The sequence below is a fragment of the Gavia stellata genome, chromosome 1 (genome assembly GCF_030936135.1).
Source record: "Gavia stellata isolate bGavSte3 chromosome 1, bGavSte3.hap2, whole genome shotgun sequence".
NCBI lineage: Eukaryota > Metazoa > Chordata > Aves > Gaviiformes > Gaviidae > Gavia > Gavia stellata.
In genome coordinates this window covers 24,580,102-24,608,053 of record NC_082594.1, presented here as the reverse complement: position 1 = coordinate 24,608,053, position 27,952 = coordinate 24,580,102, and the positions used below count along the sequence as shown (strand labels likewise).

At 42.1% G+C, this 27,952-nt stretch overlaps 1 protein-coding gene across 1 annotated transcript in view; it reads right to left on the bottom strand.

Annotated features, from left to right (window-relative positions):
- Positions 1-27,218, bottom strand: part of RXFP2 (relaxin family peptide receptor 2) — a 102,907-nt gene extending 75,689 nt beyond the window's left edge. Inside the window, 1 exon segment of the mRNA XM_059825917.1 lies at positions 27,024-27,218. Within this exon segment, the coding sequence (XP_059681900.1) occupies positions 27,024-27,218 (195 nt within the window).
- Between the last annotated feature and the right edge of the window lie 734 nt (positions 27,219-27,952).

The following is a 27,952-nucleotide window of genomic DNA, read 5'->3' as shown; positions in this document are numbered from 1 at the left end:
CTCCCCTGATACCAGATTTAGCCCTGATGCCTCAGTGAAATTATGTGGCATAAATACACAGTGAAATGCTCTGAGATAGGGAAGAGTAAGGGAAGCTTGTGCAGCAAGTAATTTCAGTAATAATTGCAGTAATAAGTTGGTCAGCCACTGTGTCTGTTTCTCTTCTGAATTTTATGCCTAAAATCTCTTTAGAGATTCAGAAGAACTTCCTGGCTTCTGCAAGACCACCATTTTATAATTGCTCCAATCTCTAGTCCTTGTCCATCTTCCTCCCTGACCCTTGTCATCTCTATTTAGTGCCTAGACCTGGCGTCCTCAAAGCTTCATGCATACACAAACCACTCAAAGCTTCATGCATACACAAACCAGCTGCTCATTCCTACTCCGTCCATTCCCAGACTCAGGTAAAGGTCAGTTTGTGTTTATAAACGTTTACACATGATTTTAAATGTCCACCTGTGTACACATCAAAATAGCTTTACTTGAACAAAGCTCAGCAGGAATTTTGCATTGGCAGCAACAAAAGGGAAAAAATTCATATGATGAAAATACAGAAATACTGCTGACTGCCTTACATACTCTAAAGTTCATACATGATGTTTTCTGGCTCTGGTTCAGCATATAGTATGTTCTATTTCTTTAATGAATAAAAAAAAAGAAAACTTTAGAGAAGGAATGATGGAACATACCAGCTAAGGACTTAACTCCAGGAAAGCTACAGCTCTTTTCACCAAAATTAAGAGAAGCCGTCAGTCATGGAATGTTTAATAGCACATCAATACTTTAGCCAGGGAATTTTGAAGAGCAGCAAGTTCAATAGTGGGTATAGCCAACTACTTTCATTTCAGCAACATTTCTTGTTTTGCAAGAAATATCCTCAATTACTACAGTACTGCAAAAATCAAGGATTCATTGTCATGACACTAACACTACTAATGTAGCTCACAGTGGTTTTACTGTATTGTTTGAACTTGGGATCAAAATTTTATATTATTCGTCTTGGTTGACACCAATTCCTTCTTCCTGTATAGAGTGCAACTTTCTATCTCAAAGAAAATGTATGTAGAAAAGGTGGCTATCTTTGTCAAATTCTACCCATGATCCTCTAAGAAATGCTTCTTTGTAGAAGTAGTTTCATGAGCTGCTCATGAAATTTTCTTCTCTTCAGAAATGCGTGTAATTAGGCAGCAGGACGTATTTATTGAGTCTTAAGCTTTTATCTTCAAGAGATCATTTCAATATTCTGGTCCTAAAGGCTTTGTGCATGAATGAATTTGAGGTCTAATCCACTGTCTGAATTGCCTAAATTTCTAATGTAAAAATTTCATGCACAGGCTTTGTGATGAATAATGGAGTAAAATCAATTGGAAATAAAAAATTCATTCCTTCTTTAAAAAGGAACAAATCCTTCCACTGGCTCATCAGCTATGCTGTGTACAATGTTCATCTATGTTGAGTTTATATTATAGGAAACTACCATTGCCAAGAGTAAAGATGGGAGAAGAGGCTTCTCAAAGGGTGACAGCAAGTGGCATCCGAAATGGAAGTATCAGGACACTTAGTGCTGCTAGGACAATCTGTGCAGCTATGCTGCTAGTGGCATAGCCGAGAAATGCAGACTTCTTCAGTCTCCATCACCTTACAGACACTTACTAGAACTAATCAGAAATCAGATATCCACTTGCACATAAAATTCCAGTTTTCTTCTTGGCTGTTTTTAGCAGGTTTTCTTCCACATCTGGATTCCAAGCTGAAATTCCTACAGTTCCATGGAAAGAAATTTAAAATACATTTTCATTTGGACTTAGTGTTTTTTTTATAACATTGCCTTTCACTTTCAGAACATCGGATCAAAATAGTATCGTCTTACACTTGTATAATATTAATCACAATGTACTTAAAATAATATCTATAAAAAGATGGTGCAATATATACACATAAATCAACACTAATGGCAGAAAAATTGTTATTGTATTTTGAAGCAAAGCAGGGCAGTCAAGATATTATGTTTCAACTTTTTTCCTTTTTTTACATTAAGTTGCTTCTGCAGAAATGCTTTCACTGTATCAAAACTACGTTTTTCTGATGCGTATTTTTCCATCGGAACTTTTTAAGTGGATGTGTTTATTATGTTGGCAATAGGAGAGTAGATTGTACTGGAGAGAAGCCTACAAATCACTTATTTCCATGTGTAGGTCCTCTTAACACATCTAATCTGCAAGCAGATGTTTTGAGGACACTTGCTGCCAGTCTTCCACATGTTTTTTTTTATTTTCTTAAAGGTTACATTTTACTTGGGACTTGTGAACTCCCTTTGTTCTGTTGCTATCAAAAGCAGATTTGGCATTCAAGAGTAAGTTTTTGTGTGCATTTAAACAAGCTTGTGGGAGTATTTTGCACTACAACTTTGATGCCTATTTTTGTGACAGTATACTGACTGTATCTAATGTTCAAAGCCTCATGCACAATCCCCTCAAATGTTGGGAAAAAAAAGAAACCTAGTTTCAACTTAGTAGAACAAAAATATTGCTAAAGGTACAACACATGCTATTAAAAAACCAATTATTTCATTGCATTTTTTTATTTCCATTATCCCCTTCACAGACATGCGTTCACAGGGAGCAGGAATGGGCACAGCCCAAATCTGGCTGTGGTGGAGCCGAGCGTGGGCTGTCGGGGAGCCCAGTGCATGGCCCATGATGCAGAAGTGCATGGCACACCAAGAAAGGCTAATGGAAAGTAAGAAAGTGGGCTGCCTCATCACCGGGGCTACCACAAAAACCTCATACTTTCCACTGGCAGTCGCATCTGAACCCCTACCCCAAGATTAAAAGGTTGCATGAGCTGAACACCTGTTCCCTAAAAATGACTTCTTCTGCCACCTTTTTCTTTGAGCCAACATCATCAGGGGGCACAGAAAAGTCATCCAGATAATGAGTTTCAGTAGTCCAGTTGACATGGCAGGTGGACGAGGGATTCTGAGAGCAGAGGCCAGACTCTAGCAGTTTGCAGTTCTGGCACTTCATAAAAAAGAATAAAAGGTGTTGGCAACATGAGTACTGAGGTAGTCCAGAAGAACGGGCAGCCGTGACAACAATAAACACAGCAGGTCTGTAAAACTGGGGGAAATAAATCTCGGAAACAAGTAATGTCTGAAGGAAAAGTACAAGAAAGACAAGACTGAATACGAGCCCCGAGTATCCTGGTCTGATCTTGCAGCTTGCCCTGCTTGGAGCAGGAGGTTGGACCTGCTGAGGTTCCTTACAGCCTGAATTTTCCTATGAGCCTGTGATCCCAAGTGCTGGAAGTTACAGGAATGGTCAGGGCTGGCTGGTGATATGTGCATCGTAGCCTTGTACATGAGACCTTCTGCTCCTGGAGCCATGTCACAATATCATATTCTAGACCTTTACCCTGGCATCTGCCAGTCACTCATAAATGACAAATTTAAAAAGGACACCTGCAGGATTTTGTTGAGGTACTCCAAAAGGAGAAATCACACTTCCCCACATGGCAGGAGGGGGTTTATGCAAAAGGTTTTGTGCCAGCAGAGTTTTACCGCCAGAAGAAGAGGAACAACAGTAAAGGATCAGGCTGGGAGCCCTGTGCAAGTAACTGTTGGAAAGACCACAGTCCTTTAGGATGCACAGAACAGTTTTGCTCCCAGCTCTCCTCCTGCAGCAAGCAGGGCTGGCTGGGGTGCAAGCTTCTCCCCACATCGTCTAGTTGAGCTCTGCTCACAGGTCACTATCCAGTCTCAGGAAAAGTCTCTCAGGAAGGTCTCATGCTCTCAGGAAGCGCAGGCACCCTGGCTGACTGGGAGATGGGAAGCCTGGCTTCAGGATCCCTGCCAGAAGCTGCGTTCCCAAGAGGCTTTGGCATGCGCCACAGCCGCCAGCTCTGCAGCTCCATTCACACCACTGGTCCTCACTGATGCTTCTCAGAGATTTCCTGACATTTTTCCAAACATTTCTGTTCAGCACCAGAGAAAGGCTTCATTTTGAGCCCTTATTGCTCTCTACAACTGCCTGAAAGGAGGTTGTAGCAAGATGGGGGTCAGTCTCTTTTCCCAAGTAACAAGCGATAGGGCAAGAGGAAACGGCCTCAAGTTGCACCAGGGGAGGTTTAGATTGGATATTAGGAAAAATTTCTTCACTGAAAGGTTTGTCAGACACTGGAACAGGCTGCCCAGGGAGGTGGTTGAGTCATCATGCCTGGAGGTATTTCAAAGACATATAGACCTGGTGCTCAGGGACATGGTTTAGTGGTGGACTTGGCAGTGTTAGGTTTACGGCTGGACTCGATGATCTTAAAGGTCTTTTCCAACCTAAATGATTCTATGATTCTATGATGCTGTGATTAGTGATTACTTCCTTATTTTTGATCATGTGGATTATTCTGTAAGTATTAAGCTTGCATTAAAATGTTATAGACAGTGTGGAAAATGATATTTTAAAACTGGTATTTGAATATAACTTAGCTAAATCAAGAACAAGGTTAAAAATGGACTTTTTGCCATTAAAAAAATTTGAAATGGAAAATTTTGAATTTTAAAATTTCATTGAAATTTATGTTGGCAAAAGCGTAAAAAAATCTTTTATAAAAAATGAAGTTTTAAAGGAAAACTGTTCTAGACATTTCTTCACTCTCTTGTTGCAACTAGAAAGCATATTTTTAATTGCTGTGAGTTATTGGAAAAAGAGCGATGTGTGTGTGTATATATACATCTAAAAAAATATATATACATACTTATACATAACATATGTATGTGTGTGTATATATATATATACAGACACATATATCAGCCAGCATAAGAGACTAAACACAACTCTCCTCTGGGAATGGGACAAGTGAAACCAACCTTTGTGATAGATGCAAGTGATTACCTGAAAAATACAAGCAAAATATTGCTTGTAAAGCTTTTCACTAATAACTAGAGGATCACATCACAGGTTGCCTGAAACCTCCTTAAATTGGATTTTGGTGCCTAAGTCCCACACACAGACTCAGCAGTGATCAATCTTCCATCATCCTAAAATCAATAGTTACTCCTATAAATGGTGTGAAAGGTCCCATGACAGCTGGAGTTAGGCTGCAGGCATGCTCATTGCCATGAAAAACTGAGCAGAAGGAAGAAAGAGAAAGGAGAACAGGAGTAATTTGTGTGGTCTGCATCTTGCTCTAGTAATTAATTCCTTACGGTCAAATAGATTGTACTATTATTCCTATTTTCTTACATGTCATAATAGTGTCAGTTAAACAAAGCATTACTAGGGTAATGTTGGTGTCTCTTTATTATAACATATAACACAATGCTGGTCCATGACAACCACAAAGAAGTGGAATTCTTGAATCCAGCTGAGCAGCTGAAAGATGACATTTTAATATTGATGGTAGAACCAATTTAGAATTGAATGTGGAAATAAACATAGAGCTGCAAATGGAAAATGTAATTAGAACATGCCCTAAGTTAGGAAACAAAGTTACACATTGTCATAAACAGAGTTTGCTTTCAGCATGTAGTTATAAACTCTAACCATCTGTTCCTTGATGGGGATGGGAGTGTTCTGCCATTAAGAAGAGAGTTATTCGCAAGAGCAAATGGGCTAAAACAGGGTCTGAGGAGAGGAGGAGCGTTTCCGTTTGGGTTATGGATTACCAAAAAGAGCTTGCAAAGGACGTGTATGTAATGCAAAGAGAAAGGATGGGTACACCGAGAGCACAAACTGAACATATATCCACTTTCACCTCTAGGGCAAGGATGTGCAAACCAGAAAATTCCCTTTGCAATTGAGAAGACAATTTCCAGATTTGAAAACAAATAAGGAGGAGGGGAGGAGCATCTCACGTTTGGGGGAATTACTGGCACAATTTGATGCAGAAATGGAAATTTTCTGAGCTATTTCCAAGTCAGTCAGACAGGCATCAGACTGGATTTATGAGTGTAAGTAAGACAATGCAGATGTGCAGGGGGTTCTTTCTGCTTCAAGACATCCTGCAGACTGGGCTGACGATCCGGCAGGAAAACTTTCCTACCATCAGTTATGCACTGGCACAAAGAGAGCTTGCAGAATGCAGCACGATAAGCCTTAACTGCTCAGTATATATATGATGTAAGTCAGTGAGTGCTTTATACAAATAAATTGATATTTAATGTTTTTGTAATAGAATTGTAAAAGCTTATAGAGCGGAACATTATTGACAGCATAAAAGGCATTTGTTGGTGTGTTTTTCTGTGCTGAATCTAGTAAGTAGTTTCAGCAGCTGTCCTCCTTTCCTCCTCGTTGCATTTATCTTCAGTGGCAAATTCAGTCTGCTCTGTGGCACCACAGTTGCCGTATGCTCCATGGCCTATCATTTCATACCAGTACGTCCTTTGAGATAACGGCAGGACTCCCGCGGGGAGCCCAGGCCCTCAGGATACCCGGTGCCCCAACAGCCTTTTGCTGAGCCTGTGCAAAGGCTGGGTCATGGGTGACGGGCGCGCTGGCTCGCCTTTAGTGCAGCTGAGCAATACAAACTGGCAGTCTGCAAATAAATAATGCCTGCAGCCACTTAAAAACTAACATGGATAACAAGCTGTGCTTTCAATTGCCTGGCTCACTTTCTCAATCACCTCTCCCAGCTCAAGAGATTTATTTGAAATTCTTGCTCTCAGACCCACCATTTCTGAGGCCAGTTCATTCCACGAGCTGGAATTACACCCCTCCTCATCAAGCTGATTTTTATTCCTTCCTCAGATTTCTCCTTCCATAGCCTGCTTCTGACCATCCACCCTGCCTTTGCCATCATACCCCAAAACTATCCCAGTAAAAACAAAGTCACCTTAAGTGTTTAGTTAGGGTCCATGCCTAGAGTGTTTTCAAACTGCTCCCACCTTCACCTTACTGGCAACCCTGTATCTTTTATTTTCCTCTTTCAATTTGTATGACTTAAGAAGGGCTTTCTATTCATTGTAATGCAAAGAAAATGTAAGATAATTGCAGGGTATAATTTAGCTTGCCTTTTGGCAATATTCACCTTATCCCAATGCTTCCTGGCCTCTGAGACCAAAGAGGATTTGAATTAATTTACGGTTACTTTGCTGTGAAGCAGCCTGGAGTGCTCACAAAATCAGTTTTGATGTTTTCAGTGCTGGAGGAAATGGCCTCCAGGTGACAATAACCATTTGAACCACTTTTGGTAGAGCTATGTGAGCATGATTGTTAACACCAGCTAGCATCTCGCAGCGTTTAATGACTTGGTAAATCAAAGAGCAGTACAATCAGACTGGCACCCTGCAAAAACAGATGGGAAGCAGTACCTTATCTGAATAAAGTGCCCAGTGTTAAAGGGTCTAAAAATCTAAGCAAAGTAAATTAAAACTCAAACTACCTTGTGATGTTGGTAAATATGTATTATCTGCATTTCTGAAGTGTAATGAAAACTGTAAAAAGCACAAAGAGAATTGAACTCTTCTGCTAATAATCCTATATTTCTACCACAGAATCATTTTTTTTCCTCTAATATCATACAGTGAATGCTGGAGGAAGTTGCAGCAATAGAGAAGACAGAGGACATATTCTGCTGATTTAATTAAAAATTACCAAAAAAATTGTTTTGTCAATGTCAATACAAACACAATATCTCCTGGAGGAAAAATCCTGTGTTTGTCATTTATGAAGAAAGAGAGACACAAGGAAAAAAATATGTATTAAATTAGAGCCAAGAATTTTAAAAGTGGGTAGCTGGTCTTGCTTCAAATTAAAAAGTGATGTTAAATAATTTCTATTTTTGTTTATAAAACTCTCTGAGCAGCTGAATTATTTATATGCTGTACTACTGCAGTATGTTACCCAGCCATTCCTCACAGATGAAAATAAAACTCATGCTACAGTGCCATAGCCAAAATCTGAACACTATGACAGCTGTCTAACAGTGGTAGTAAATTTTTTGGCATGTTCACGTAATAAAGAACATCTCTGGCAACTACAGCTAGAAAAATATCTGCTCCCATAAGAAAATGTTCTGCCAACCAAAAGACCTCTCATCTGTGTCTCTTTTCAGTGCTCCTTCGGCCAAGAAGTCTTACATTTGTGGTATTTCAGTTGCATTATTACTCCCCAGGTTGTGAATCACCATAAAACTGCATTACCCACCCAGTTCTAGAGGACACACTGAAGGAGCAGAGCGTGCCTGCCACTGCCTTTCACCATGGGAGAAAAATCCGTACTTGGAAAAACATCTGTAAATTTACAGCTATGAGCTTTCAGTGCATCATATGGTAGCAAGATGGAATACACTTTTCCGCTGAGGTATACAAAGCTTGCCAGCCTCCACTCCGGAGAACAACCTAAGCATTCGAACCTCGGGCTAGCTCCTCATCTTCTCCCTCCCCTCTCCAAGAGTATTCTTAATATGATGCTAGAAACAGAATTCACTTACCCATAACTGTAGCTCTGCAAAGTATCTGTTGATGTATAATTTGAGCAAGATGGGGATATACCCCATGAACGTAAATAGGGACTGGGACAGAGGGCACACTTGTGGCAGCAAGTCCATGGGTAAGTCCTGGGGGAAACGACCTACCAGGAGCTCCTGGCTGCTGGCTGCGGCTGTCCCTGGGCCTGGACCTGGCTCTGCTGGAGTACTTGGTGCTCACAGCCTCTTCCATTAACTGAGCAGAAGGCTCTTCCTCAGCGTGACAGGTATGAGCTCCCTGACTTCCATCCCCACCCTACTTCAGTCAGTGGTCTAAGTAGCGCATCCAGAGCGGTCTTGTTGAAGGAGACTGCACTTGAGTCTTTCTTCTGAATGAGGAAAGGACCCTTTCAGGAGGATATGACTAGTGTGTTCAGAGAAAGGGTACTGGGCACGTACAGATTTCATCCTAGCCTGTGTTGAGGACAGCCACTGCTCAGCACGACTTGCTGAATGAAGTGCGTGTCACTTAATATTGAGACAGAGTCATACCATTTCTGATGGAAATGTCAGGAGCAGGGATGGGCATAACTCTGAATCATGTAGAAACGTGTTGCTTGTGCAAGATTCCCTGGGGAAGGAACCAGAGTAGGAGCTGTTTCAGCATCACACTTATTATCATCCTTCATGTGGGCCATGAGACTAGCTACTGTACCTGCAAACTAGCATTCAGTACAACATTCAGATATCTGGCTCTACGTGTGCACTAATTTCTTTAAATAAAAGTCCCAACAGTAGTTTCAGAGTGGCAGGGTATTTGGGGTTTTAGAGTAGAAGCTTCTACGTGCACATTTTCCTGCCTTATAATTTTCAGTGCTCAAAGTTTAACATAACAAACAGTGACTATACTCCTTAAATGGCTGAATGTCAAAGGTAAATTCAGGTGTATAGTAAGGTCCACCCTACAGCAAGGCCATAGAGAAGTCTTGGTATGTAATAGAGATGTCTTGGTATGTAAGGCTGTTGGTCCTGTTATTGTAGTATTCCATGCTGATACGTGTGATGTGTGACAGTAAACACTGAGTTCCCACGGTGGCTGGGGTATCTGCTGAGCCCCTGCCTCCCGTTTCCCCTCTACGTCTCTGGCAGTCCTGCCCCTGCGGTGCAGCACCACAGCTTCTCTGCAGCCCCGTGGAGGTTTAAAAGGAGCAGCAGTGCCGTGGAGGCAGCAGCTCATGCGTGGGCTCCTCTCCCTTCCTTCCCTCTTGCAGTCTCGCTCAGTACTGGTTTATCATGGGAGCCTGGCACAGTTTGGACCATGGGAGGTGAGGTACTCCACTGGGATGAGTCAGGAGAGCTAAGAATTGCTCACAGTCAAAACTGATTCTGGGGTTTTCTGCAATGAGTTTATACTCCATCCCTTGTTTTATCAAGACAGCATCTCTCCTAAGGAAGAGAGTGCTTTCCTGAGCAGCAAAATATTAAATACTGAAGTTGTCAATATTAAAGCTGTCAAGAAAGCTGTCAAGAAAATGTTAGAAAAGAAGGAAAGAGATATTTGGATGCCATTTTGCCTAGCGTAAGAACTGTTCATTGCACTTCCCTGGAAAATAACAAAATAGTAATTCTGGAATTTGCTGAGTTCAACTTGTTCATTACAGTCATGTTAACTGCTGACTGTTTAGTAAGACTGTAACACAGAGCAATAGCTTTCCAGTCCACAATGTCACAAAATGCAGTTTTCCTGAAGACCATCAATATAGCAAAAGCAAAATGGGTGAAATAAGAGCAAGGATAGAACCATTTTCTTTTTTTGCTCCAAATTTGTGAATCTTTTACCTTAATTAATTTTATGTAATATCCTTGAAGACATGCTTTTGTGTGATATCTTCCTTAGTAATAAAATGCTGCTTTGTAATTAGCAATGCTAAATGCATCGTCACTGTTGGTGAACCACAGAACTTTGTTTGGGAGCCATCAGACGCATTGGACACTGCTGGCTCTGGTCGGTCAGAGGCAAAGACATGAGGAGAAATTAACTTAGAGGCAACAGATGCCTATGGAAGATCATATGAGGATATGAATGAAGTAAAAATATAACATGATGCACTATGAGGAGATCTGATGTGCTGATTCATCTTCAGATTAAAATTATGCTCTTTAGTAAGCATAAAACTATGACAAATATAAGGATATAAGAAAAAAAGTATTGGCAAACGTGGTGAGAACATGATCATTCTATCTGGTAGAAATTAGATTTTATTGAATATATATATGTTCACTACACAAATCTGTAACATCTGGTGTGCATATGTATTACATATAGCTAATGTATGTACACACAGGTGTAAACAAATATTATGCCCTAGTTATTTATTTCAGGAGAGGCCAGCTCAAAGCAGAAAGCAACTGAGCAGATGTGTAGGTTTCCAAGGGAACCCTCACTGTGTCTCTCATCATATCCATCTTCCATGACTTAAGTTTTCTCCCTCACACCGGTGAGGTTACCCTTGCTGTAGTGAATCCCTCTGTGTCAGTGGCATGATGGTCTCATCATAAGCAGATTTTTAAATCTTCTGAGATCAGGTCAGGGACTTGATGTTAGGAGGAAGACCTTGATCTTGATTCCCAGTTTTATAATAAACTGGAGTAGAGAAGAGGAGGAAGGGCCAACTACCCTGAGCTGCCAGAATAGCTGAGGTGAAATGTTTGTTACTAATTGGAATTTACTAAACTCCTAGGCCTTCAAGTTCAGGTGTATTTTAGTGCTATAACACAACTGAGAGGTGAGAGAGGCATGGATTACAAGTAGAAGACCTATGCCTATAACAAACTCATGGAACACAGCTAACAAAAGGCTTCATTCACGTATGTTTTTGTGTGAGAACCTGGAATCAGCAAAGAATTCAATACGGCTGAAGAGTTTGAGGCCTCTCTTGCAGACACACACAGAAACTCGGCGGAAGTCGTCGCAAAGCCGCTCTCCAGCATCTCTAGAAAGGCTGCAGGATTTGGGGCAGGTCTGCAGTGACTGTAGAAAGACAAGCTTTGCACCAACCTTTAAAAAGGGCAAGAAGGACAAGCCAGGAAGCTACAGACTGGTCAGCCTCACCCCATTTCCTGGGAAAATCATGGACTGTGTCCTCTGGAAAGTTGTTCCTGGGCACACAAAGGAGAAGGACTATCTGGGGACAGTAGGCGTAGATTTGCTATGGGTAAATCATGCCTGACGCACCTGTTTGCTTTCTATGATGAAAAGACTAGATTTGTGGACAAGGGCAGAGCAGTGGATGTCATTTATGTAGACCTTAGCAAGGGCTTCAATGCCATCTCCTGTAGCATCCAGTGAGACACTAGATTCTAGACCGGTAGACAACTAGATGGATGAAAAACTGAAGTAATGACTAGTGGGTTGTCACACTCTACCTGGAGGATAGTTACAATTCCCCAGGGGTCTATCCTGGGACCTGTCCTGTTTAATGTCTTTATCAGTGACTTGGAGGAGACAGGATGCCCCCTCATCAAGTCAGTGGATGAAGTGAAATTGGGGGGACCTGTTGAAACGCTGGAGGGCAGGGCTGTTATCCAGAGGAACCTGGACAGGCTGGAGGAACCGGTCAACAGGAACCTCATGAAATTCAACAAGGACATATGCAAAGCGCTGGAGAAGGACTGATGCAGGCTGGGGACTGACTAGTTGGGGAGTAGCTCTGCTAAGAAGGGCCTTGGTGGGCAATCAGCCAAACATGAGCCACCAGTGTGCCTCGGCAGGGATGAAGGCTAACAGCATCCAGGGCTGTGTCAACGGGAACAGAGCCAGAGACTGAGGGAAGTAATATGGCTGAGTAAATGCCCTTTTCTGAGCACTCAGTACACAGTATCTAGAATACTTCACCCAGTTCTGGCTCCTAGTCTGAACTTCTGCTTTGAACATGAGACCTTGTGAAATCCCTTCCAAATGTGAATGATTTAATGATCCTTGCATGGATTATGACAATGGCTACATGACCAAGGAAAATATATCCCAAAAGAGAAGCAATTAGATTTTAAAGGATCATGGATTTGGTTTTATAAATATCAATAAAGATAATGATAATTTCCCTGAGACGTACTGTAGTTTATTTGGAAAATGGTTTTCACTTGCTTCTGGTTGACTCGCAGGTGTAAGAGAGCATTCAAAACAAACAGATAACAAAAGTGTTGCTGTCCTTACATCTACAAGCTTTTTTCCCTAGGGGTCTGCATGCACAAAGGGACAAAGGAGCTGCTGCAGAAGTCAAGCATTGTGGCAAAGAATGAGCCATGATAATTCATTAGATTCTGACAGCAAATTAAATGGTCCTGTCTTTCACCAGCCATAGCTAAAATATACAAAGCTTTTTTTTTCCTTACGAAGATAGATTGTCTACAATAAATAGGCTCGTCTTTCAATAGAGAAAAAAAAAAGATTTAGTTGAAAAGGATGGTTTTTGCTTCATAGGTGCTAATGCCTCAAACACAGCAACATCAAAGCTTTTGTAATATTTGTTTGTTACTGCAAAATTGAAGAGGGAATTATCCACTGCTTGGTAGACTTTTTTGAAGATGCCAAACTATCTCCATCAGGAATATTTGAAAATAAAATAAGGTTATTAACTTTTGTGTCATGTACCAGCTAAAGGAAAGTGAAATTGAGCATTTGCTGTGGATAACTGCTACCTATGGCATGGTAACACAAGGTGCGCTATGGATTGCTCATCGCTTCTTTTGGAACTTTCTGCAGATGATGCCAACTACTTCTTATCTGCCGAAGAGTTTCAGACTCATGCAGTATCTCATTTTGTCAAGTTTGAAGATGTGAAGTGAGGCACTGCCTCGTTTGATGGTCCTGTCCCCATACAGAAGTTCAGAGAGTCCTAAAATGCTTGCCAGTTTCCACTATTTTGCTATATTAGATAAGACCATCCTACTACAAATTAGTTCCTTAAAAAGGGTGAAGGTGGGAAAGGTAAAGATAGTCTTTCACTGTGTGAGTACTATTTTGCTTTCACAAGGTAGTGGATATTAATTTATGGTACGATTTTACAATTGCAGCACTCCGATCTTCTATGTCTGTGGTCTATAATGTACTAATTAAAAGATGTCCTAAACCAAAGATTTAACATTGTTTAGTCAGGTGCTTATCTACAAATATATCACAACAAAGCAAAACAATCAAAAATCACTAAACCATAAGTGAAGTTGAGTGAATGCCAATAAATTGCTGACATTCAAGAAATAATAGGCATTGAGGAAGGACATAACACCAAACAAGAAATCTAAAAGTTTTTATTTTCACAGTGGTAGCAGGGGGCTTCCATGTGGTATTCTGATAAACACAGGATAGCTTTGCATTGCTGTGTCTCCAGTAATCAATTTTTACAGCAACATTTTTTGTCTTTAGGTAGCTTTATAAATGCACAGCTTTATAAATTTTTTCTGCACAGGAGGATTTGGGGTACTTTTACTCAATTAAACAGTTAAGCAACTGTTTCATCACTCTTCAGCTAGAAGTCTCCGCACAGAGTCCTTCCTCTCCCCTCCAGGGTTGGGCAGCCCTCAGCTCAGGAGGAAAATGGGGTTTGCACACATTATTTTGGGGATGTCGCACATCACAATCCTGAGACAAAGAAAATTCTTCTGCATAATCTATTTTTTCACCTTCTGGGATTACTGTGTTCTGCAGTACTTTGGAAGAAAGCTGGGTCTGTAGTTCAGAAGGGTAAAACCAGTGAGGCTTCACAGACATGCCTGCACATTTTCAGCAGGTCTGAGTTATTTCAATTTGGTATGTTCGCCTTTTAAGCACATATGAACAGAGCCTGCGCAGGTAGCTACCTTGGACTATTTTCACCTGTTTGCCCATCTGACTGCACCTTCTGTCAGTATTTGCTACTTTAGCATAAAGCTAAAGCAGCAGAGTATCCCACATGGGAGGAAAACAAGGGCCCATTCAAGTTATTCCTGGCTTAGAGGAGGCATCTTAGCAAGATCATGCCCATTAGTGGTATATTGGGGGCAGCAGCATTCATGTATGAGCCTCTCAGCTGGCTGGACACATCCTCTCCTGCTTTGCAGTTCTTCACCCCACTCTGCAGACAAGTCTGGGAACTGGCTGAGCACATGAGAAAGGTATCTATGAAGAAACTTTTTGGCTGACATGTATACGCACCTGAAAGAAACTGTGAAAAAATATTCTTTCCACTCTCAGCAGTAAAAGGTAAGTCCCCTCAATCTTCTGATTTCCTTTGGTTTATCATAGCTGCTATCTTGAAAACAAGATATAGGAAAGCTGCAATGAGGAAAAAAAGCAGTTGATCTTACCCAGATAATGTCAAATTTATTTAAGCCAATATAAAAGCTTTCTTTGAAAGGAGAGCTTAAGTTTGATGACACCAGTCTTATTATCTGCTAGATGATGTTTAACTAGATTAAAATTGCCAATTTTTTACTAGTTCATTCAAAATAAAGAAGGCTTACAGAGGTGACTCTCAATAAATGTTACAATGTCTGTGGAGGTAAATCCTAAAGAGGCTTGAAGGCACTGGATGTAATAGACAAAAATTATCCAGTAGACAGCTGTACAGGAAGACTTGGCATGGTTAAAATGGTATGCTTAGAAAATATTTTTAGCAGCAGCATTCTTTGTGGCTATGAAAATGGCAAAACAAATTTGTCAAGGTCTGAGCAAGAGCAGTGCAAGACGGCACTGCAGACACACACTCGGTTTCAACCCGAGCAAAAGTCAAGATAGTGCTTTTACCTAAAGTAGCTGAGAGAGGAGGTCGGAGAAGGGAGTCTGAGCTGAGCACTAAACCTCTGTGAGCAGTGCCAGAAAAAAACAGAGCTTTATTTTGAACAGGCATCTGGAAAAGACATTTAACTATGCAAGTAATCACAGCAATGGTCATTGAAGCAGTGTTACATTTGGAACGTGCATCTTAAGCAAAGGATAAATGCCTGTAAAAACAGAGCTGCAGCTGTTGTCTGCAGGTGAATATTACAGAATCAGGTGAATATTCACCTCAAAAAGAATAGAATATGAAGTGAGCCTGTGAAGAACAAGAAGTACACCTTGGAATTCATAAAGTACCAGCATAAAGTAAAGAACATCATTAAAAATTGAGTTAAATCAGGCCTTGCAGTGGGAATTTAAATAAAAAGTGAGTTTTTTGATCATGTAAATGAAAGAAGAAATTCATGGGCTGCTCTGTAGTGAGGTAGGGTTTACGGAAAATCCTGGACTGTTCCAAAGCCAAGGGGTTGCCTTGTCCCACCGGGAGTCTCAGGAAGCCAAAGCAGCCATTCTGTGAAACGGATTCTTCCAGCTTCATAGCTGTTACAGACGTCTGGTTCACAACTGCAGTAAGCCGCGCTAAGTGTACTTCATTTCAGAAAACGTGTCTGTGTTCCGGGGAAAAATTAAATGTCAGTGGGGTTTTTTTCAACCTTATTTGGGTCCGTAGACTTTCTAAGCTGACGTGAAGCAGGTATGAGGGACAACTCATTGAACCATGTTCCAGTGGGTTGGCTGGCTGGGGAGGGGTCTGCTCCAGGCTGGGGGAGACAGTGCCTTTCCTCGGAGCCATGTCCCTCCTGCTCCAGGAGAGATGGTTTCGAAGATCAAAGGATGGAATGAGTAGCAGATTGCAGCATGAAGCTGAGGATCTCTGTCTTGTGCAGAGAGGCCAAAAGATTGTACTGAGGATCGGATACAGGCAGGCTTCACAGGGAGAGAGGACTTGCCTAAGGACCAGAGAAGACCAAGCAGAGTATGTTGGCTTTCAGACACTGAATTAGCTGGAAACAAGAACTTGTCCTTGAGCATACCTTCGAGGATGGGCAGGGGAAAGTTACATATTATGTACATATACACACATACATAGAAAAAAAAGAAATATTTTATTTCTGTCCATCTGGCCTAGCCACTGATTTTTATTTTAAAATATTAAAATTTTAATTCAAATTATACTTGCCTTTTTTTTGAGTTTAAAAGCTTTCAGTCTTTTGAGGGGACCTTACTGTATGAGGCAGTTTAGACAAAACCACCATGGAGTGCACATGTAGGGTGAGGGGTAAATGACTCAGTAATACCCACTACTGTTGTAGACCTCCTTATCTAGGAGTATAAGGGAGCCAAATTTCTGTAGGAAGGGATAACTATCTTTCAGGAGACCACCTGGTAGAATTGGAAGACTAAGAAGATTTTGAGCACAGAAACCTGGTTTAGCTTCTGAAGTAGCTCTTCTTCCTGTCCCTTCACGGTTTCAGGAACTAGTGTACCTGAAAGCTTGTTTGATTTTTGCAGTTTTAACTGCTGGGCTAATACAAATGTATTAACTTTACCTCACTCAAATAAGAAAGGCTTTGTTCCATGACTCAGAATTATATCTTACACAAGATACAAACACGAGCTTGCACTTGAATGAAGTCATGTGGCTTTTTTACGCAATAGCCACACTCGTACAAATGAGATGCTGCCATTTTAATTAATCCTGTCTAACACAACGATGTAGCATGTATCATGGGGGAGAGCTGTCCTGGCCAACAGCCACACTAAACTCTTTTTCCAGCTCAAGTTTTCACCAGCTCACTGAGTACACAAAGCTGATGAAAGACCCTGTTGAAATGACAGGGATTCAATTAAATCTGTGACATATACCTACTGAAAGGGCTTTTTTTCTGAGTGCTCAGTTGCCCTGCTCTGAGATTTGCACTCAAAGGTTTGCACTTCCTGAGGACAGATGCAGAACAACTCTTAACTGAAGTGAAATCCTGTATGAGATAAGCCTTTGCCTCAAGCCTGCTAATGGGAAGGAAGGAAGGAAGGAAGGAAGGAAGGAAGGAAGGGAGGGAGGGAGGGAGGGAGGAAGGGAGGAAGGAAGGAAGGAAGGAAGGAAGGAAGGAAGGAAGGGAGGGAGGGAGGGAGGGAGGGAGGAAGGAAGGAAGGAAGGAAGGAAGGAAGGAAGGAAGGAAGGAAGGAAGGAAGGAAGGAAGGAAGGAAGGAAGAGGAAGGAGAGAAATGTGCAGAGCCTGTTTGTGTCTGACAAATCCAGCCTGGAGCAGCAAAGCATGAAAGGCAAAGATTAGCCTGGACGTACAGAAACTAGGAGTCCAAGGAGAAGCATGGTGACTGTGTGCAACACCACCAAACCCCTCCACAGCCCGCCTGGGGTGGTGCCCCCCACGTTTGGCAACTGTCGCAATAGCAGCACCAATGCAGACGAGAGTGCAGGGAGAGAGGCAGCCTGCAACCGGGGGGGGAGTGGGGGTGGGGGGGAGGTTTCTAAAGAATAAAAAAATCTAAAGGGAAAAATCACTGACGTCATTCCTTGAAAGTATATTATATTCATTATATTTCTTAACAGACACAGTCCCATTAATAGAATGAATTTAATTGACTGTTTTACTTCAAAAGAGTGATGGACATTAATTGCAAGTGTTAAATGGCAGGAACTTTATTTGGGGGCTTAAAGTAATTCCTAAGAGTTGAGTGCAGGTTTATGTTTGTCTTGCTTTATGTATAGAAATGGGGAGTCAACTTCAACACTGGCACATGTCACCGTACGGCTGAAATGGCATTATCGTACGCAAGGACTGCACAGGACACAAACCAGAATTATTTAGACTCAAGTTAAGAGTAATTCAAACAAAAGGCTTTACACAGTTTGACAGGATCAGAAGATTTAATTGGATAAAGCAAAAAATTGTGCTAGCATATTATAAACAAACCCTTAGCAATGTTATATTTCAAATTTCCTGACTGTTTACATAATACAGGAGATGCATCAATTAACAGCGGATGAGTCAACCTCTCCTCTCAGCTGATGGAGTAGGCTGGGGTGTAAAAGGGTTGAGGGGACAATTCATTTTGTTTCTGTGATGTATTTTAAGATCTCTACCAGAAAACATTGCAAAGCACAATTATCAATTTTAAAAGGAAAGAGAGAGGTGAAAATGCAGGGGAGGAAAGATCCCAAATTCCTTAATTGCAGTACGCAAAGTTTAAGAACACAAGCTCAGAGCCTGCTTTCCTTGCAGTGGCTGGGACTGCGCTGATGGGGGGGCCAGTGCCAGGTGAATTCCCAAGGCTTCGGGGACTGGATGTTCGCAGCTCTGTGGGACACTTACAGACAAGCCAGCATGAGCCTGATTAACGAGCTTGTTAGCCAACATTGCTCTATATTAAATTTATTTTCACAGGCTTTTCGTTATTAGCTTTACGTTAAATTGGGCAACTGAGCTACTGGGGAACAGTTTAGAGGCATCTTATGCTTGAGCTGAGCTTTGTCTGCCAAAAGTCAAAACAAATGGAAGGGATGATCATGTCTTGCCTGTTTTTACACTCAGTAATAAAGGCAGGGAAAGGTGACAGGTCAACAGCCCAGATATACCACTGGTTATGTTTACCTGCAAGAATTATGTGCAGTCCTGTAATAGGATTATCAGAGGCTTTTCTGATGGCTTACAATTGTGTTGAACTTAATTGGTCTCAATCGTTAGCTGTTGCTTTCACAGTTTACACCAGACATTTTGAAAGGTTAGATTTAATTGCTTATTTATGCAAAGCCATAAATAGTTGATGAACATAACCAAATCATTTTAGCAGATTGCCAATGTATTCTTTTCCTGAAGTAAAGGAATTCTTTGCAGCAATTTCAGCAAAATAGAGTCAAATGCAGTTGATGAAAAGTTGTCCAGAAGAGGATGTAACTAATGATTTGTAAGATTTGGGACTGTAGGATACCTTTTGTAACTCTTGGGTCTGTTTTACCTGATACCGTGCCTTTATAGTATAGCTGCTGGAAGTGTTTTAACTGAGGCTGCTTAAAAAAGGCATGTTCTTTATGATGTGCTCAGTGACATTTCCCCTTTGCTTAATTAGCAGTGAGTGTTAATTCTTTTGACAGTACATAACCAAGCCACTCTGGGAAAGCGAGCTGATTTTGGTCCTACTTCATTTCAAACCTTATTCTTTATTTGAACTCTAGTTGAAGAACCCCAGACCAAGTTCTCATTTATGGCAGTTTAAATAAGAAAAATTAAAAAACCCAGTGAAGAACCAATTATATAGACTTGTAAGAACATTTTTCATCTGATACTGTTAAAGATGTGATCTTCAAAGACGCTAAGCATGCGCAGCTCCCACTGACATCCGAAAGTTGCAAGTGGTTGCTTTGCTGTGGGACCATTGGAGTTGGCAAGACTTGTGGGCATGGGCCTGCTCTTTCTTGAAGGAAATATGAGGGGTTTGCTTTCTAGAGCCTTTCTTACTTTTAGACTCTGGCTTTCAAGCATCGACTCATGATTTCACTTACCTATGGATAAATTTCTTGTGAGACTGCATTCCTGTGGTCAAAGACCTATAGGTCTTACACCTATTGAAAGAGCTCTGCAGTAAGTGATCTCGTACATTTAGGGAAGGGGAAAAATAATAGAAAAATGACAAGGCTAGAAACCTGCATTAGGCTATTGGGTTTTGGTAGGGAGAGGAAGGTTTTATTCTCATCTCCAAAACCAGATCCCCACTCCAGCACTTCAGGTTCTGCTTCACATCTGAAGATGGGATGGGAGATGTTTTGAATGTGGTTAAAATCCTGCAAAAACTGCAGGTCATTCTACTGTTGGACTTACCTGGCAGAAACCTGAAAAATCAGATTACTTAAATGACACGTTCTCTCCCCAGATAATATTGTTCAAAATATCTTCATTTCCTGCACTCATTTCTTGATGAAAAACCTCCTGAAAATTTGGTGATTCTGTTCAAATAACTGACCCTGGTTGTGTCCGATCTAAACCAGTGCTGGAGGCTTGCACCTCAGCCAAATTGTGGATGAGGATCTCTCAACCATCTCCAAAGACAGTCAATGCACCCCAGGGTCTGATCCCAGACCCATGCAACTTGTGCTCGTTAGCTCAGGGAGCCCTGGATGAGGTCCAAGGGTATCCATGACCAGCAAATCCTGATGAACAATAGCACTTTGACAGCTGTGAGGATCCTTGTGGTTTGTCATGTTTTCCTTACTTTCTAAGGTTGCCATGCACTTTGTTACAACCATTAATGAGTGATTTCAGGCTAGTCACTTCCTGAGCATTTCTGTAGGAAGAGAAAAATAAATGTTTCATTAGACCGAAGATTTTGAATCAAAAAATTACATACTGACTGCCCGAGGCCACTTCTGATGTATATACAGCAGTGCTGAGGTAAATAGCCTTCAACATTTTTATTTGTCTGTTTGTGAGGACAACTCGGTTTTCTGCTGTGTCTCTCAAAGTTATGTAACTCCAGAGTTGCCATATCCAAGGATTCAAAAACCAAGATGGGCTCAAAAATTGTGGGATCTGATAGAAGCATTCCTCAGTGGGTCCCTTCCACTTGCTTTCTGCAGTGTGAGATTTTATTAAGTTCATTTTCAGTTTATGTTCTTGGACCTACTCACAGGATTAAAAAAAATAAAATGCTGTGATTTTTTAAAAAAATTGTCCTGTGTTGGCTTTTGTTTGTTTGTTTGTTTCAGTTTTTGGTTTTGCTTCTCCCACCTGCCCCACACTTTCTGTGTGATAAAAGCAGTTTTACCAACCCTTATGCATTTTTAACATGAAGGTGCTCTGGTCTCCCACAGCTAGGCGATCCCACCAAGATATATCAGACACATTGGAGAAACAGCTGTTGGGTTGGATGAGGGGTTCTGACTTCTCCCAGGACACCAAAATTACAGTGTCTTCACTCCTGGCTCCCTGCCTCTGCCCCTTCTCCATCTCACCGGTCACTTCCACCCCACAACAAGCAGGTTCCTCTCCATTGCCACACCGACCACATCTGTGTCTTCACCTGTTACATGAACCTAACCCAAAAGCAACTTTTCCACTCATTATTTCTTTCTCTTTTCCTTCTCCTATCTTGTCTCAGCACATTTCTGTATTTTGTCTGGCTCGGGAAACTCTGCCCTTTTCCTCAGACAAAGGGAAAACACCTTCAGGGCTCTTTTCCTGATGTTTCTCCCTTGCATCACTCAACGTCTTTTCCCTTTCTCCGGGATGCTGTTTCAGGATTAGGGAGGAAAGGTGATAAAAGAGATTAGGACATGAGAAAAAGAAGTACAAACACAAGACTTTCTTTGAGCAGCTGGATGTGTCCATCTCCCTTTTCCCAGCCAGGTCCTACGAAAATGGTACCGTCAGTCCCTTTGCCATCTGCTGAGATGGGAGAACAGCCAGCCTCACTGCCTTCATCAGAAGGCAGGAAAAGTGCTAATTGCTCTGAAATAGCAGCATGATCAGACTCATTCTGTCAAAGGTCAAACCCCTGCTCTATGCTGTTATCTGTATGTGAATAAGACCACAGGTTTAGGCAAATAAACAACTTTTCCCTGATACAGCTCATACACCTTGATCAAGTCATAGGATCCTAATTTGAGTAACCGAGTACAAGGATAATTAGCAATCATGCCAGTGATAGTACATTTATTCAAAGTAAGTCAAATGTGAGTAATCTGTGGAATTTCTTTTTAGCCAGCACAGATGAGACTCAATTAGCAGCCAATTTTAGACTTCTCTAAAAGAGAAAAACAAATTCTAGAGGCTTTTCCTGCTTTACATGTTAAGAAGGCCCCGGGCTTTCATGAATAATGTTTTAACATCATTCAGAAAACTCATTTCCTCCTTCTGCTGCTCAGTTATGGAAGAAAAGGTTTTGATCTAATCGCTCCCCTACCTTCTTTTTCCCTCCACTCATCCTGTGCCTTTTGAGTGGGATGTCTGCCCTCCACACCAGGGGTGAAGAGCTGTAGCACAGCTTGCTGCAGGCAATGAACACTGTTAAATTTACAACCATTGGGTTCCCTGGACGTGGAAGTTGCTTGGGTTGATATATAGCCCTAGTGAGAATCTTTTCGGTAATACTACAGCTGCTCACCAGTGAAATCCCTGCACATGAACTCCTGTGAGACTCTTCCAAGTAATTTTACTCCACGTATTTTACTGCTCCTCTGGCAAAGGGGTGCAGGGAAGGTGGGCAGAGAGGTACCTCAGCTGGATGCCGAAGCTGGTTGATGTATGAACTCCAGGTAGGGTTCTTTCCAAATCAGGTTTCGGTTTGCAACAGGACCATGCGGCGGTTATCTCCCTTTTCTCAAGTGAGACCTTTGTCCCTGGCTTTTGTGCTTGACCACCTCCACCCAGGTGCATAGCCTGCTTGCCCTGGGTTTGCTGTGCTGTGCTGGCCCACGGTCTCTGCATGGACCAACAGCCTTGTACTGGGGGCTGCACAGCGTGATTTGGAGGGTCTTTGAGACCAGCACCCGACACTCCCCAGGCCTCACACGCGGCAAGAAGCCCTGGTCCCTGGTTGCACCTCCCAAGGAAGGGTGCACGCAGTAGTGGGTGCTGACCTTCCCACCAGTCTGCTCTCTCCTGAAGGTCTCCCTTCTGCTTCCTGGATACCTTCCCCTGTCAGATCCATCTGCTTTGCTGAGGGCTTGGGAGGGACAGGGCTTCCCCGGGCCCTGGGCCGGCTGTGTCTGCCGCTGCCTCCCCAGGGTGGCCAGGGCGCAAGGCCCAACTGCTCTGTGCCACTCGAGGGCAGCAGGGACTAAAGACACACTTTCGGCCTCCCGTCATCCCCCTGACTCTGATCTCTCTGCCCTGAAGGCCACCTCCTGCCCCACAGGGATCCTTCCTGAGGCACCAGGAATAAGATGGGTCTGGGATGGGCTGCCCTGAAGCTTCACCCAGCTTTGAGGCAGAAACAGGGCTGTCATCTCCTTCACTTAGAGTAACCAGTCATTCTATGCATGTGCCAAAGAGTGCCCCAGGAATCAAACCAAATAACACATTAATTAAGTGGAAAGATCCTAGAGCAAGTATGTTAGAGTTTAGTGAGTCCTATCCATTTACTCCTTCATAATATGAAGCTATAATATTACAATAATACTAAGTTAACACATTAAACCAATCCTTTTTTAGGTAATGTTTCCAAGAAGAGATTTTTCAGAAAGTTTTCCCCACCCCATCCTTGATGAAAACCCATGTGTGCCAATGGTGCTGATACCAGGAAGGTGGGGACATAAGGAAAGCTGAGGACAGTGTTCAGTATTGCTCTGATTCGGATGAAGGACAGCACGCCTTCTGCATCAGGATTGCCTCTGCCTGGTGTTCCCTTGCTGTGCTCAGTTCACCTCGAGGGAGCAAACACTGGCTTTGCAGGTCTCAAAAAGCTTTAAGGCCTTTTCCTTGATTTTTCTGACAGGGAAACAGAGTCAGACTCTGTTCTGCATACCTCTATTAACTGCTTTAAGAGAGATCCACATCTTCAAAAGAAACCCATAAAACTTGCAGACAAACATGCATTATTTAAAAGCAGCTGTTGCCGTAATGACTATGTGCAAAGAATAACAGAGCCACAAATACTAAGCACTGCATCCTGCAAAGAAGTCTGTGAGGATGTAACCCTAAGACCTCATTAGCCTAATGGGACTAAGTACAGCTAAGCATCATGCTGACATGGGCCAATGGCTTTAACACTTTGCAGTCCAAAACTCATTTTTTCCCCTTACTTCCATCTGTTTGGTCCAGCCCTGGGAATTTTGCCACTGAGTGCCAGACTGGCTCATAATAGTTGGATCGGCTCAATTTTCTGGGTGCTTGAGAAAACTGTTTACACATGCACTGAGTCCCAGTCAGCAGACAATGACAATTTTTTATATATTTGGCCTAACAATGGAAAAACGCAGTATCAGTGATGGCTTGTACTAATTAAATCTGCCTCCCTAGAATTAGGCCATATGCGATATTGATTCATTCAGTCACGGGATTCCCCACTGCGGATGTAATGATATTGCAGAGACAGTGAGCTGAATGGCTCTCAGTGGTGCATCAAAGCAAAATACACAGCAGACGCATACCACCAAGAGACAGAAAATAGCAAAAAAGCACTAGGCAAAGCTCTATAAGTACCACTTACATGATCCGGATGAAAGCTCCAGAAGGGAGCTTTTTGGACATTGTTTTAAAAAAGCAAAGGCTCAAATCCGTTCAGTTTTCCATGCCCAAGGCACTGCAATTTGGTAACTGCTCACTGAAAAAGAGTAACTATTTCTATTGCATTTTCTGGATGAACACTGAGGCCAAACAGTCACTCAAGTAAGCAGGAGAAGGGCTGGTCCCTGTAGGGGTCTTGGGAGAGACAGTTTCTTGCATGACCGTTGTACAAGCTGAAGTGCAGTGCCAGGGTCCCCAGGCACAGATGTTTATCACCCTGCCAGGCACAGGGCATCATTAGCTCACTTCTCACAATGAAACCACAGAAGTCACAGGTTCTTTGATAACTGAGCCCTGAGGAAAGCTCAGCGAACTTTAGAGGTTTGGACTCACTCCAGTCTGCACTGCAAAGGTGAGGGATGGTGTTGCAGCAACGCTCCCCCATGCACAGCTCTGCTGAGCTGAGCTGAGCTGAGCCCAGAAGATCCAGACTGCAGCAAATGTTCCCCTTAAACCCTTGCTTTTCATCCCATGCCAGGGCAAAAGTTGAAACGTATCATTTTGAGAGAGATCGGAAATAACTACTTCAGCATTTGCAGAATCACACTGAATTGATCTTGTCAGTAAGTTCATTTGATATTTTCCACTGCTTCATGGGAGTTCCATCTCAGGCTTGATGATTACCTGACTGACCTCTGTGAGCAAGAGTTTGGAACAAATTCAGGGTGGTGTGACCTCCACGGCACACTGCGTAACAAGTCCAGCGGCGGCATGTGTTGTCCGATGGGACATACCATTTTCTAGAGACCTTGTCCCATGAGAGGAGAGGAAAGGGAAAAGAAGCCAGGACTCCTCGAACCCTGAAGACTCAAGACAATTCATGACACTTCACAGAACACTGTGAATCACTTCAAACCTACGCAAAGAAATTTTTCCCAGGAAAAATGTTTTTTAAAAAAAATAATTTCCCCTTAAGTGCCTTTCTAATCAAAGTTTTCTGGTCAACTCTAATTTTTAATAAAAAAAGTAAACCCAGAAGTTTGGTTTTTTTAAGAGATCTTCATAGACTCATCGGCTTGGACTCTTAAATAAGGTAGGAAAATTTTTCCGACAATAGAATTTCAGCAAAAATCTCTTGCTCTTGTTCAGATTTATTGAAACAAGCAGAAAACCTGAGGAACTGTTTTGAGATCCTCTTCATTCCCATGAAAGATTATCCCAGGCTGCATGACATAAGAGGGACTGCATAACACACTCCAGAGCTTGAACAGCATTCAGAGAGAAAAAGGACTCTAAACCCAGCAGGTCATACATATTCTGCTCTCTATTACTTGATAAAAGCGTCGTTTCAAAATAACTCCAAGGAGTTTAAATAAAGCCGGCTTGCAGAGGTACCCACAAGCATGGAGGAGGTTTCAAGAGGGCTTCCTCAAGGGGTTCTGATCTTGCGCTCGTTCCCGTTCTCTCGCTAAGTGGGAAAGGCGGTTATTCAAGTATGACATTCACAGAAATTTCCATTTGGGCAAAAGCTTAGTTTGCACGGCCTCTAAGAGATGAACCGAACAGACAGTACCTTTTTCTTTGATCCCAAATACAAGCCCAGGGGATGGATTTGAGCTTGTTACATTTGTGGTGGAACCCTACCCACCACCTCCTCAAAGCAAAGCCAACCTCCGAGCCTGCTTTTAGTTTGCCATCGGCCATGAGGCAGCTATAGTGCTCGCCGTGACAAACAGCCTTACATTAATCATGTGAGATAAGACTGTCGCGCAGCCCTGCCTTCCACCCAGCTGATGTTGCAGCTTCCATCCATCTTCCTTTATCCTTTGGAAGCAAACAATTCACTTCAGCTTTGAATCTTGACTTTAAATCAAGAGAAATATCTGTCTTTTTTTTAGCTTTAAAAATATTTTAATCTATTCCTTTCCAACAGCCCAATATAGCTAGAATTACCACTAATGGGTTTCAATACATTAAGTTTTATGACTCAGTGGCTGACACTGTTTATATCACGTAGGTTTTCATTTACATACATTCTGTTTGACTCGATTCCCAAACCTCAAATTTATTAGCAAAGAGCTGGCGGAGCTGATGTAAGGAGCAGTATTTAAAATATATTTGTCAGCCAGAATGAATCTGCAATATAAAGTGCCTCTCTGTGGGTTTCATAAAAAAAGCCTTATTGAAAAGCTTTTTTTGCAGAAGTTGTGCGATTACCCTGCTCATATATATGTACACAAACATATACGTGTACCAAACAAGTACTGAGGACTCATCTGTCATGTATAATACATGATTGGAAATAAAATTTACTTTAAACAAACATAGTTTTCCAAAGCTACAGATTATTCCAGTAGCCAGAAAACTAAGCTAAAATAAAACGGAGACCTGCGTTTCACTAAAGATTTTTTTGGTTTCAGGTGACTAGTTTTAGATATCTCTGGCTTTACTTTTAAATGTGCTGCAATCCACAAATTTCCATGGACTTTCCTATACTTTAACAGCCATGAAACTGTGGTACCGGTTGACGTCTGAAGCTATCACATCTCACCAGGCACAAAGTCTGAGGTCATGCGGGGATTTGCAAAAAAACCCAGAACTTATTTTTCCCGTCCTGTCCTGCCCACTTCAACCAATATGTGCCCTACACCCGTTGTCTTGCTGGTCGACTGCTGCTGCTTCTGCAGCACCACTGCTCCAGCTTCTTCTTCATGGACCCCACTGATGCTGCTCTCCATGGAGGAACGTCCCAGGAGCTGGCAGAGGGAGGTGACTTTTCTAGCAGTCCCATAGGGGCTCCACACAGAAGTCCTGTACCCCATAGTGACCCTTGGGGGGTGGAGGGGGTGGGAGGGTGCTTCACGTTCTCTCAGTCTCTGTGGAGTTTCATCATCTTGGCCAGGACTGCAGCACAGAACAGTACTCTGGAAGGAGGAGATTAAATACCCCTGAGCAAAAGGTACATGCAGGAAAAATTGCCACAGGCCTTGAAAATCAGCTGGAAAGGCATTTTATGGGATGACCCAAAGTGTAAAAGGAGATAGAGACTGTCTGGAAATCTGCAGGTGGGGAGGAGAAGAAACTTTTATGGCTGACCACTATTTAAAAACCTTGACCAAATATAAACCATTACTAGGGCCTGGTTTTGCATTATATTTTGCTTAGAGTCATAACAAAACCTTCACAAAAAAAGGATTTCAGTGGAAACTGACATGATAAAATATAACTGAGATGTTATCAGTCTTTGAATGCTTGAGTTCATGTAATTTTTTTTTTAATATTCAAGCATGATTTGAAGTCAAGATCCGTATTTATCTATACAGGGATATTTTGCCTTATAAATGTCAATGAAAGCCATGCACTCCAAGACATGCAGAGAATTGGTTATACTTTTTTTAAAAGTAAATAGATTGGTCCCTTCAGTGCTGTATTTTTTTTCTAGTTAGCCCTTAAAGAGATCTTACTACAACAACAGAGCAGCTGGTCTCACACTGGGGCTCCTTTCCTTTTCTCTGCAAGTCTTAGAGCTCCTCCCGCCCCTACTGCACATATCCCC